Genomic DNA, 12,997 nt, shown 5'->3' with positions numbered 1-12,997 from the left:
ATATATATATATATATATATATATATGTAGTCGTAGATTTACTTTATGTATCACGCATAATAATTCAAATTAAAGTGTAATAAAAAGCCCCCTTTACTGCACCCCCTTAAAATTCTGGCTAACATGCTCTTTTTTTTATTACTGTCATTTATGTTCTTAATGAATGATGGATTAGGTCAGCTGGTGCAACATAACAAGCAACAACAACAACAACAACAAAAAACCCTACAAGTACATTTTCCTTTGTTTTACCTTTTAATAAACTCTTTAACTGTACTTGAGCCAATCAGTGCACACGGGTCTATAAAAAAAAAAAAAAAAAAGCTTTGTTAATTGCAGTTGTGCTCTCCAAAATCCTGCAGGGGCCATCCACTCTCTGGCTCATTTTTAATATTACAGCATTCACTCTAAGCCAGAGTATAAGTAATAACTAATTATTTGCATTTGGTAAAATGGATTCAGGCTATCACATTGCTGGGGGAATTTTAATTTGTCCCTGTATGTAAAGCCTTAGAATTTAAACGAGATGTACTATCTATTTAACAAGCCTCAATAAGTGTTAATCGCTGACATTTTTCTTCTGCCGTTTCGATATTTCACTCAGAAACACACGTAGCGACAACGTGTCCTCCAAACAGCCACACAGAAGCGAAGCACTGAAGGGAGGCAACATTAAGTGGAAGAAGCAGCAAGGTTAGAAGGACAAACATCACATTATCTAGACAAAATTCAACACTGAAAAGATGGCGTGTCACCTCATGTCAAGTTCATCTCTTTGAAAGCAAACCCTTCCCAGTTAAACTGAGAGCACGGTAAAAAAAAAAAAAAGAAAAAAATAAGAGTTTGAAAAGTTGCAAATTAGAAAAAAAAAAAAAGTAAACAGCAAAAACAGAGAGGAGTCCTTTTGTGATGATGAAGGCATCTCAATATGACATGCAACCACCAGTGCGTGCCATGAATAAATCATACTGAACCGGGCAGAGAGAGTAAACAGTTATGCATCTTCACCTCAGATGCCTGGAGAGGCCTGTCAGACAAAGAAGTTAACAAAGTCTACCTCCTCATCAGCATGCAAAGCACATTTCAGTGAACCAAAGTCCAATCCTGACACCACGCTCACAAACCTTCTCCACCGTTTCTCCGAAGATCTCACACTTTCAACAGGCAAGTTAAAGAAAAGCGTGGCAACACTGCGGCTCGTTTTTGCCCTGCGTCGGCTCCACTCTGATGTATTTCAAGAGCACCCAGATTGCCTCTGTAACTTACACAGCCAGAGCTCAAGGTTTAGCTGCCAATTTGTACTTGCTGCGGATAGACTCGTTCAGACCTCCATAATATCACCTGTTAACACAGCTGCAGGCATGACTCGGCTCCTAACGGGTGTTGCTGCATCCAAGCTTTGCTCTGATGCAAACCGTCTCTAGACTCTCCTGTGAATGTAAAATTGCAGTTGGATCTCAATAAAATTAGCATATTGTCAAAAAGGGTGTTTCAGTCGTTCAAGTGAAAAACTGAAGCTTTTAGAGATTCAGTGTGTGATCAACATTGTTAATGTTGATCACACACATAATGTATATTTTAAGCATTTCTTTCAGTTAATTATGTCTACAGCTAATAAAAAAACTCATGTTTCTCAGAAATGGTATTACATAAGGTCAACAAAAAGGATTTTAATATAGAAACGTCAGCTTGCTGAAAAGTATCCATTTAATGCAGAGTACATTCACTCTGAGGCTTTAGGGAAGGCAGGGTTCTTTTAAAGCAGCGTTCGGCTCGTCTAAATTGCTGAGTCTGGCGTGTCGCATTTTGCTTTTGACGATACTTGACACTCTGCGGGGTTTTGTTCAGGCGAATTTGTTGGCCATTCAAGCACAATAACACCAGGGTCATTAAAAGTAGGTATTGGTGCTTTTGGCAGTGTAGCCAGATGCCAATTTTTCTGCTAATAGAAGATCATAATCATAAAAGAGTTTGTCAGCAGATGAAAGTTGTAAAAGTTCCCTGGTAAACCACAGCACTGATTTTTGGACTTCATAAAATGCAGTGGGTCAACACCGGGAAACACCAGCTTCCTCGGGGACTTTTCATTTTGTCTTCACTTTTCCTCTGGACTCTGGGAACTTGTCTTACTGAAATGCAGAATTCCACTTTCTTTGAAAAGATGAATTCTTGGACCACTGGCCGTTTGTCCGTTCCCGTTTCTGATTTGCCCGGTATGGACGCTTCTGATGTCATCGCTGCTTCAGGAGTGGCGAAACACAATGATTGTGACAAAACCTTGAAAATCTTAGCCGAACTCTTCAATGAGGTTTACGTCACAAATCTCTCATATCTGTGTTGTTTCCATCATACTTTTTCTCCCCTCCACTAAACTTTCAGTTAACTAGATAGAAAAAAAACAATACTTAGATTTATTTTTTTTAATTCAAAACAGAATAGTTATCGCAGTAATTCAATTGTTTCTGTTAGAAAAAAAAACATGAGTATGCATGATTTTTGACAGTTATTGATGTATACATGTAAATAATAATTTTATTAAGACTACACACAATTCCTCCTTTTTTTTTAGAATATAGTTTTTATTTATAATTTATAATCGGCAGATACAAAAAACTCTTTAACTGTATCCAAAATGTGCAATAAATCATTGATTTTTTTTTTTCTCCAAAAGAAAATACAAAAAGACTATCTACTTTGGAAAGTTGACAACCAATGTAAACTGGAGTGAACTGGTAATTCTACAGAGGCTCTACTAATTAATACTAATTCTCTTTTAACCGACTACAGTCATTAACAAATTGCAAGTTTTGCTTTGCTCTCCCAAGATGACAACCGAGTCATTACGTGTACATACATCTAGAGTGGCAACATTCTAGTTCCACCATTGTTAAATACAAGAAAGGCAATAATATCCCAAAGCAGCACGAATGTGTAGAACACATTAAAGGAATTATCAAAATTGTACCAAGATGTTAATGTGAGGAAAAGAAAGTGGAAGGTTTTGTACAAACATGTTGTCGTAAACAATTACCTTCAATGACTGAGATGCACAAAGGAGAGAGAGAGAGACAGAGAGAGAGAGAGAGAAAGAAACTGGAGTATGTTAAGTGCTTAACAGCTGTTACTAATTCAAATCAGCAGTCTGAACAAGCGTCAACCTCTGGAATCGAACAATGAAGGCTTTAATGCACAAGCATACCGTCTGAAAAGGATTTGCGTGTCGAAATCAAATGATTATTTCAAAATTAAAATGGAATTATAATTAAGATGGATTAAACACTGTATAAGAAAAAGAGACTAACATTTTGTCTTCACATTTTGACTGAAAAACATCCTCACATACACAAAAGGGTAAAAAGAAATTTACATCCACATTCTTGCTATGATCCCATATCTTAACAGCCAATTAGGAATAGCTTTGAAATTATGCTGGCATGTGACCCCCCTTAAATCACACAGATGTGACCCCCCCACCCCCCAAAGGAAAAAAAAAATAAAAAATTTTACTCTTACAGTTATATGAATACATCATGACAAATCTGTGACTTTTCTTTATAAATCACCATCTGAGGGAAAACTTGAGGCAAAGAGAGGTTCAATGAATGTTCAAGTGCAAATTATGTGTCATTGTAGTCCTTATGTTCCCCATGCTTTCAGAAACGGGTCTGCAGGCAGATAACAGGATACCTCAAACAAGCGTACATTCCTTTTGTACGGCCCCATCCCCCAGATGGCAAATGTCTCAAACGACAATAAAAACAACTCAAACAGTTAAAAGAAAAATACATTTCTTGTATATAAAAAAAACAAACCAAAAAAAAAAAAAAACGTCCAGCCAGTTTGTGACATTAAAAAAAAAAAAAAAAACAAACAAAAAAAAAAACATCTCTATACAGCCGAAACACATCTTAAATCCTTCATTCCTGTACAACTCAAAGCTTTAAAACTAAGTGTTTAAACATGCAAACACCGTTCAAAGATCCTATCTAGTTTCCACTGTGCTTCCTCAGACAATGTCTCCAGCTAACTACAACTAAAACTACACCCTAAAGACCTACCAAAGTTGCCAAAGACCATTTCGCAATACTTTTAAGGACACTGATGTTAAAAAAAGATGACCATTCATATTGTGAGGAGACAATTCCCTGTCAATTATCTAAATAAAGCACTTGCGTAGCATACTGTGTGCTCTTCCCTTTATTCTGACGCCATCAGCTCAGGACAACTTGTGGTAGTGCACCTCTGAAAGGACAGACTCGAGACAATATGAAAAACAGCAAAAAAAAATAAATAAATAAAACTCTTCATTTTAGAACACCAACGTTGGCATACAGGTTTGATTTAACTTTTATCACATGCCAAGACCCTGACATCCCTTCCGAGGTGGAGAAGACTCCTTGACCAATGTTTCCCAAATCTGTATTTCCCAAAGGCCTGCAACATCTTTCCTAGGTCCACGTCTTCTTTCCAGCATAATGTTACCACTAGTACTACAAATAGATTAGAGATGCACCGAGAAGTCAGCAAATCCCCCGATATTCTGGTTCTGGAAACTAAATGGCCAGAAACGCAAATTTAGATTTTTCTGATCAGCTGAAATATACCCAAGCGTAACCAGATGGTGTTAACCACAGTGATCGGTGTGGAAGTCATTGCTGATGGAAGAAGGTGTTCAAAAAGAAGCAACAGGAAGCACAGAGATGCTACTGGTTGATTAGCAGGAAACAGTCAGTTGCAGAACATGTCGAACCATGTTCACTAAAAATCATGGAGAGCAAGATAAAAGCAAAACTGCTTTAACTTTTTTTTTTTTTTTCGCTTCCATCTGTCATGGAACTTGTTGAATCTATAAATCATGGCAACCTTTCAGAACTCTGAAGATCTTGCATTGTCTTGATCCAGACTGTTATGCTACCTGTGCTCATTTCTACTAACAGGCTAAAGGCAATTTAAACTTCAACTCAGTAATACCGTTTTAAAATTATTAGTAAAACCCTGTTGTACAAAGATGATTCACTCTGTCACAAACACAATGTGGTATCACCTCTTTTACTGAAAAAAATACTTATTACCCCTCATGGCAGGAAAGCTAGGAGGGTGGGAGGAAGTGTTTGAAAGCTCTTCTAGCTGTTCTTACTTTTTCCTCTATTTTAGTACTTAGACATAATCAGCGGACAAAAGCTTTCGAAAAACCACCAATTGGAAATTGATTATTCTCGGTGCATCTCTAAAGGTAACTTAGTCGAGATTTCACATGTCTTTAAGTTGCAGAATGAACGTGGGCAAGGTTTTCAGACTCCCCAAGGCAAATGCAGTTGTGCATTGAATAACCTCTGATACCAAATTGTTTTCTCCCTGTTCAACACCTTCTCCCATGTAGTCTGACCATCTTAAAGCCTTTACTACAAGCAGACAACACAAACATTAGTGAAAAAACATAAACCTGCAGTGGAGATTTTGCAAGATTTCAAATGCACAATTGTCATTTTAATGTTACATTTTCTTTTTAGTCCATACATTTAGTTGATGCCATTTCTAAAAAAAAAAAAAAGCACCTGCATCCAGCATTAGAAGTACCATTAGGCTTGAAAAATGCATAATGACAAAATGCAGCCTTACAATTTTAAAGCTAATTCTCAGCCCCAGCTATTGAAAACATCCTAGTGGCTGACAAAATCTGGACATCTTTTGCTGTTCAGCTTTACACAGTTTGTCCTTGGCTTAGTACTTTAGTTAGCCTAAGAATTTTTGACAAACACATAGTCATTTAATATCTATGTTTGTACATCAGACTTTAACATCGTTATTCTGAATGCAAAGTTTCACTATCCAAAATCCTAAGTTGCAATTTGATCATGCCTAAAGTAGAAAAAAAAAGACATTTCAACATCTAGAAAACTGATAGGCAAAAGATGTGCAAAAGTAGTCAGCCTGCAGAGATGAAAAACCAATTGTAGCAAACATTCATATCTGTAATGTACAATCCAGTTGATAATGCAACACATTTTCAATTCAAAGAGGAACTTTATTTTCCCCCACTTGCTCAACTTTACTGCGTATAATTAAGAAACTTCTATGTTCACAGCCAGACAGCATACATCCATCACAACTGCCAAATGTCTGCTCTTCATTGTTTCCAACTAAGCTTACTTTGCTTTTCACCTCAGCCACATTTTTGCAATAGAGTAAGTATTACTAGATGCAGAACCTTCTGAACACCAGAAAAATAAAACCTCACAGAAGAGTGGAATGGACAACGACAGGGTCACTTAAACATAAATCAGGAGCTACCAGAACCGGTCGTCTCAAACTGTGGTTGTCTGTAAACCTTGTGTAAAAATGTTAACTGAACACAAAAGTGCAAACTGCTACCACTGCCCTGTCTGTGTCCTCAGTAGTGCTTCTCCTGTAGGTAATCTTTCATCTTGTTGGGTAAGGGCAGTTTCTGGATGAGGTCTATCCTTGTGTATTGCCTAATGACAAAGCGGCAAAGATACTGCAGGGAGCGCACTTGCATAAACCGAGATACTGGGTTGGTTAGTCTGACAGGGTAGGTTGCAGACCCTGGAAGGCGAGACCTGGAATAACAAAAGGCTCCGTTTTCTGAGTCTCTGATGGAGTGTTCAATTAAATCAACGATTGATGTGTGACCCTCGACATCAGGCTGCTCGTAGAAGCTGAAGCGTCCGTTGGAGTGTTCGATGCGTGTGTGAAGGGTTTTGCTCTGCGATCGGAAGCTCAGGCTGAGCAGGTACCTGTCGTCTGAGCTGTCTCTGACCAGGAACGAACCATCGGCCAAGTTGATCAGCTTCTCCTCCGCCTCCCACCGTGTGATCGGACCCCAGTACCAGCCCTGCCTTGCGAGCTTCTTAAGCTCCTCGGTCAGACTGGTCACGACCATCGGCCCGCTGCTCTGGACTGAATCGTACACTCGACTGACTCCAGGAGCTGAATTTGGGTCAAAGTTGAGGTGGTGTCTTACCCTCTCAGCTACCTGGCTGTCTGTAGAGCTGAAGCTGGAAAAAGTCCTAGGGATGTGTCCGTTACTTGTCATGGGTGGCAGAAGGGGGCTGAGGGGAGGTGGGACTTCCACCCGAGAGCTTTGGAGCACCATACCAGCAGAACCTAAAAGAATACTATTAACTGAGGTTTCCATAAAGAGGTCCGCAGGCATCCCATTAACCAGTTCATGCTCCTCCTGTCCCTGCTCGGTGTGGAGGGACCTGCTGTCTGCCTCTGTCACTACTTCCATGGGAGTAGAACCATCGAGGCAAAAGGAGTGGGACCCTTCTGGGTACATTCCATCATCTGAAGGCATTGTGTACTGGATATAGTCCTGGGGCGTCAACCCCAGCTCAACAGGCACATCATTTTCATCGATGTTTAGATGCAGCTCACCGTTTTGTGGTTGTTGGAGATACTTTATGGACTCTGCTTGATCCTGAAAGAGCCCTTCCATCTGGAAGTTACGAAATTCTTTATGAACACCATTTAAGTTGGGACTCGCACAAGGAGAGTGGACCATGGCTTTAACCTTTACCTCCATCTTGATGCATGCTTCGTCCGAGTTGACCGGTCGCAGAGGCCACGGCGAGGGGCTGTAATGGTGACTCCGCAAGGATGCGGATCTGAGGGGTCTCTGGGCTTTTACTTCATTGCTGATGGGCACAGAAGACGACGAAAAGTTGTCATCGTCATCTGTCGAACACAAAGCTGAAGAGCCACCTTTTGCTTTTGCCTTTTGTTTGGCAGACAGCCTCCTCTTTAACGAACCCATTAGGCCCTCACTCTTTGATCGACTTTTATTTTGGCCTCCTTTCTCGTCCTCACAACCAAGATCACTCCCTGAAAGGTCTTTGGTGTAGCACCCTCCAAAAAGTGATTCCTCCTTAGAAAACTCTGTTGTCACTGAAGGCTGCTGGAGCATGACAAAGTCACCCTCCTCTTTGCCCTTTATGCTGAGGGACTTGCGGATCGTCTTAAGGCTTATCTTCTTCATTCTGACAGGCCCTCCAATGTGGGGGCATGGGACGGCTCTCCTGATATCCTGATGAAAGCACTATCCACAATGTCCTTCCATCAGGCCACATGAAACAAGTCATCCATACAGTGGATCCAAAAATCCCTGAAGACAGAAAAAGACACATCTTAGTCGGTTTGATAATAATAGATTCTAAAGTAATACATTTTCTGGTTACATATTTTTTCGTTTCCTTTTATAATTAATAACAGAAATATCATTTCAAAGTTCACAAAAAAAACAAGATTTGGAGCACTCGCATAATTTCCCTAAGGTGCCAGAGATACTTTGCTACGTAAGATAAGATTACTTTCAAAACCAAGTGAAATAATGCTTTAGAATATTTCTATCCATATCATGGTTAAACTATTGGCAATAAAGTCTATGTAGTTGAATAAGATAAAGACTTTTTCCCCCACCTGTTATTGTAAAGTATACATTCACTATTAAGCAGTTAGATTTGATGCAACACAGATCAGATGACCTCTCAAAAAAGAAGGTTGGATCACAAATAAATTATATAAGGTGAGATAATAAATAGTCAACATTGTAGGTATTATAATGACAAAGAGTAAAGGGAGAAAAATATGGTATTTCACTCTACTCACACTGTGTGGTTTTCTAACATTACACAACTTTACTGCGTGGTATTTTCAAATATTGTCCCTCAGTGGGGAAATTCAGATGTGTCACCAGCAAAGTTACAGGAAAGTCAAAAAATGTTGATTTACACAAAACTCAAAATACAAAGGCAAAAGTTAATTATCGAAATTATTAAAATATTGAAAGGCTTTCAGTAGGGGTGCACCGATTGCAGTTTTCTGGCTGATCACCGATCTTAAAAAAAGGTTTACCTGATGATTCTAATTTGGGCTAATTCAGATTCTCTTTCTATAACAGTGTCAGAAGTGTCAGTGGCGATAACACTTAAAAATACAATTATATTTTTTTACATTAAATACACTTATGATCATTTTTTCCCCCTTGCTTTCTTTTCTTAAAAAGACATTTCAAATTAATGAGAATAATATTAAAAAATGAAGTTTATTTCAATCATTCCTCCTGCAAGGAATGATTCAAAATCAAATCAATAGAAGCTGTAAATCACGCTTGTCAAACTAGAAAACCCAGTACTTGTTGCCCAAACCACTAAATTATGAAAACTTTCATTTTTTACTGAAAAAAAATGAGGCGACAGAGCTGATTTTCAGACCTTTGCAGAGGTAGATAAGATTTGTGAACAAAATTGGTTTCACATGCAAGCATCGACGATCACTGATCATTCAAAATTAAGGAAATTGGGACAATCGATGCATGAATGACTGTAATCCAAGGATTTTGATTTTTTTTTTCCCTGCCTGCATTGACATTCTGTCATTATTAAAAACATGATATCAATCTATAAAAACAGGACTTTTTTTTTTTTCTTAAAATCAAAGTTTAACTGCAAAATAAAGGTGGGGGTCACAAGCAATTTATCATTTGCTAAAATAAGGAGACAGAAAATGTTATGGGTCTAGTCAGAGAAGATTTAAACAACCACAGAAATTGCCCAATTATGTACACAAAATGCTTCAGCCTTTCTGAAAGTATATTTGGCACATTTCCTGCACTACCACATAAAAGTCAACTCTAGATACAAACAACTAATGAAAGAGTTAAAGATGAAAAGAACAGGTTATCCACAGGGAGTGGGAAGACTGTAACCAACTGCAAATGCACAAAGCCACAAAACAAGCATTTATGGTAAGAGCTGCTAAAACCCTCACATTGCCTATCTGAACACTCATGGAAAAACTTAGATGAAGCTTAGATTGAGAAATTAAGCCAGAGAGTTTAAAGAAAAAAAATCTTACTGTGGCATTTTTGCCCAAAGAATTGGCAGAAATCCCCACAAATAAAAACAACTTCACCACAATTAGTAACTATGTTACGTTCAGTTGTTATAAAAATGCTGGATATGTCGATATGTCGAACATGACTTCAAAGAAATGTGATGCCTTGATATTGACCTACTCTTTTCAACACTCAGCAAGTCATCAGAACAATGCTCCTTTATGATGCCGTTTACAGCCGTTTTTAGGAGCATTTAACTGAGAAGTTGTTGGTAAGCTCAACAGACCCGCACCAGGTGTTTGCTAATTGCTGCTGTCGCTAGTCTGGAGGAACTGAGTGGTGAAACCGTTGGTAGTTTTGCTCTGTGAAGCTGAGTCCTGGCTGGGACCCGCAGTTCAGAGAGGGAGCTTTGCGTAAACAGGCGCCACTTTGTGAGAGCAACTTTTAGACACCCCAAAATGGCTGCCACAGGATATTCAAGGACTCCACAAACAAGCATGAAAGAATCAAAGCAAACACTCCAGGTATGTTTTTGTTGAAGTAATACAATTGCATAGAGCTCGAAAACTTAATTTTACAAAACCAACCCCTCCCCATGCTTTAAACATGTAAAAATGTATATGGGAGATGAGTAAAACATTTCCTTTTACTGAATACTCTTCAAATGATTAGGTATGTTAATGCAATAAGCTGACTTTACTTATAAAATTGTTTTACTAATTGACCTAATAAATTTAACAGCATTGCACTGTATTAAGTTAAGGATTCAACTGGAATGGTAAAGGTATATAGCACATTTTCAGCAACAAGGCAATACCAAGTGCTTTACAGGATTTAAAAGGAAATGCAAACACACATTCCATGTAGTTGCAGAATGTGTGTAACTTCATTTGAATCAATCTATATGCTTGGATTGTCCTACTTTTGTGTTCATGGATAGGATTAGTTTGTTTGGACATGAATATAAAAACAACGTAGTCTTGCTTAAACATTAAAATAAATGCCAATCATCATGTTTCACTTTCCAAATCAGATCACCTGGATTCAGCAATAAAATATTATAATTTGTTCATCTATAGTTCCAAAAAGAACTCTAGCCCTGTATGATGAGTTAAATCCGCTGTACTGCGGAGAGATGCGTAACAAACGGGAGATTTAATTCAATGCTGCTAATGTGGCTTTAGTAGCTCTTTCATTTTGTGTCTCTTGAGTTTTTAACAAAGGGACACAGAAACTATTTTGGTTGGTCGAGTTTCTGGACGAGTTTTTCAGATGTCCGGTGGCCACGCACATTAACTCTGACTAAGTGGACAAAGCATTTGATATGGTTTGGTGCTTAGTGTAACCGTAAAAATAATACTAGTAATAATAATATTATAATATAAAATCAGCGTGATGTTTGACTGCGAGGAGAGCGCGAAAGCTCCTCACCGGGTTAAACCTGCACGATGAGTGATTAGCACTGGGTCGTTAACCACTAACGCACTGGCCAACCGGGAACATAGACATAAACTTCACAGGGAAGACAAAGCCAAACGCTGGGCAGCGTGTTGAGATATAAATGCTGCATAATGTTTTGTTCACAAATATACATCATTCTCACCGCTCGCTCAAAGCACCACTGAAAGAGCGACTACAAGTTATTCCTGCGGTTCATGTAGAGCTGCGTAACCAGAGCTAACGCGGCAGGGGTTAAACTCTTATCTAGAGTTCTCCAAAGGATCATAATTCCTCACAGTAAGTTGATGTAAATATCCATACACGTCAGCCTGTGTCCAGTTTGAGTGAAAGGAGGCGTGTGCAATCCCGCTGAGGTAAAACAGCAGCAGCGCGCGAGGCAAAGCGCAGAGGCGCCAGCTGTGTGATTAGTCCGCGCACTGTCGGCTTCAAATTCATAAACTGTAAACCTATCTATTATAAAGCTATCCTTTAGGAATAAATCTGCTCTGCTAGTGAAATGCTAAGAGCAACAGAGACGCTTGCAGCCTGGCTTTAAAAAAAAAAGCGGTTTGATTTTTTATTATTATTATTATTATTATTATTATTTTCCTAGAAACATAAACAAGCAATGCTTAGCCTGGTGGCAGAGCTAGTAAAGCATGGCGGGCTGCCAGGCTTATAATACAGTGGGGGAATCCCTGTATGTTTTTTCAACATTCAGAATTGTTTTCGTAAATCAGGACCACGTAAAGCTCTCAAACAGAGCTTTTTGATGATCAAGATAATCAAGCTGCAATCTGATTACTCACCATTATCTGCAGGAAAATGATGAGTCAGTTGGGTCAAATTCCACTTCCACCACCTTTCATTTACTGTTGAAATGAGCAAAAGCAAGTTGATATGCAAAGGTCTGCCGATAAAATTCACAAATAAAAGGCACTATGAAAAAAAAAAACACAACACCTAAAGATATGCAAAAGTCATGAACGCCTTGTGCTAAACACTAAAATTAGCCAGGTATGCCCTGACCTGGAAAGGCCTACGGACACAAGAGCATGCTTGGAGGTTAGCTACGTGTTAGCATTCTACTTTTATGCTTTAAGTGTGAATACTCCGAATCCGTTCTGTCGCTTTTTAATATAAAGATATCACATTTCTCCTAAAAATATCCAACAGAGACGCCCATTATGTCATAAATGTTAAGACTGCGTGGAAGCCAACACGAAACTGCTGTTAGCAGACCTGTGAAAAGTATACGTTTAAACTTGTCTAAGGAAGAATACAACACTGTTCCTTACCTTGTCTCTCCCAGCTTTATTTTTGTCGCAAGCAGTGTATTAATGTTTAGTTATATGTCAGTGAAAACTCATTGGCAAAAGATATGCTCCTAGGCGATTGTTGGCTAACGTTAGCGTAGCTACTGCTACCTTACTACCTAAGTCAGTTAGCTTTGTTAGCGTTTTATGTCGAAAACATCACCGCCACCGTCCCTTTAGTTCACTTCTGTGGAAAAATAAAGCACAAAAACACAAACATGGCCTGACTTTGTAATTTTCTTTACACACGGGTACTATTGGCGGCTAACAACGGCATAATTAATGGTACATCTTTTAACCTAGGTCAGCTAACTCTTTATAGCTCACGGCCTCTTCCTTTCTTCCTTTGTTGCCTGTTGAATTGTGGGAGCTGAGTCGGTGTGTG

The 12,997-nt window shown here is 38.8% G+C and overlaps 1 protein-coding gene across 2 annotated transcripts; it reads right to left on the bottom strand.

The window, feature by feature from the left end:
* Positions 1–2,663: 2,663 nt before the first annotated feature.
* socs6a (suppressor of cytokine signaling 6a) lies at positions 2,664–12,997 on the bottom strand. 2 transcript variants are annotated; one of them, XM_007554626.2, is made up of 4 exons: positions 12,912–12,997; positions 12,595–12,799; positions 12,106–12,168; positions 2,664–8,125 (listed from the first exon to the last, which is right to left on the bottom strand). In XM_007554626.2, exon 4 carries the CDS (start codon positions 7,997–7,999, stop codon positions 6,392–6,394), a length of 1,608 nt encoding a protein of 535 aa, XP_007554688.1. In that variant the 5' UTR covers positions 8,000–8,125; positions 12,106–12,168; positions 12,595–12,799; positions 12,912–12,997; the 3' UTR covers positions 2,664–6,391. The 2 variants fall into 2 exon arrangements, with proteins under 2 accessions (XP_007554688.1, XP_007554689.1); XM_007554627.2 differs by having other exon boundaries at positions 2,664–7,459; positions 7,541–8,125; positions 12,595–12,992.

The sequence above is a fragment of the Poecilia formosa genome, unplaced genomic scaffold (genome assembly GCF_000485575.1).
Source record: "Poecilia formosa unplaced genomic scaffold, Poecilia_formosa-5.1.2 Scaffold64, whole genome shotgun sequence".
NCBI lineage: Eukaryota > Metazoa > Chordata > Actinopteri > Cyprinodontiformes > Poeciliidae > Poecilia > Poecilia formosa.
The sequence above is the reverse complement of the archived record's forward strand: the minus strand, read 5'-3'. Positions and strand labels throughout refer to the sequence as shown.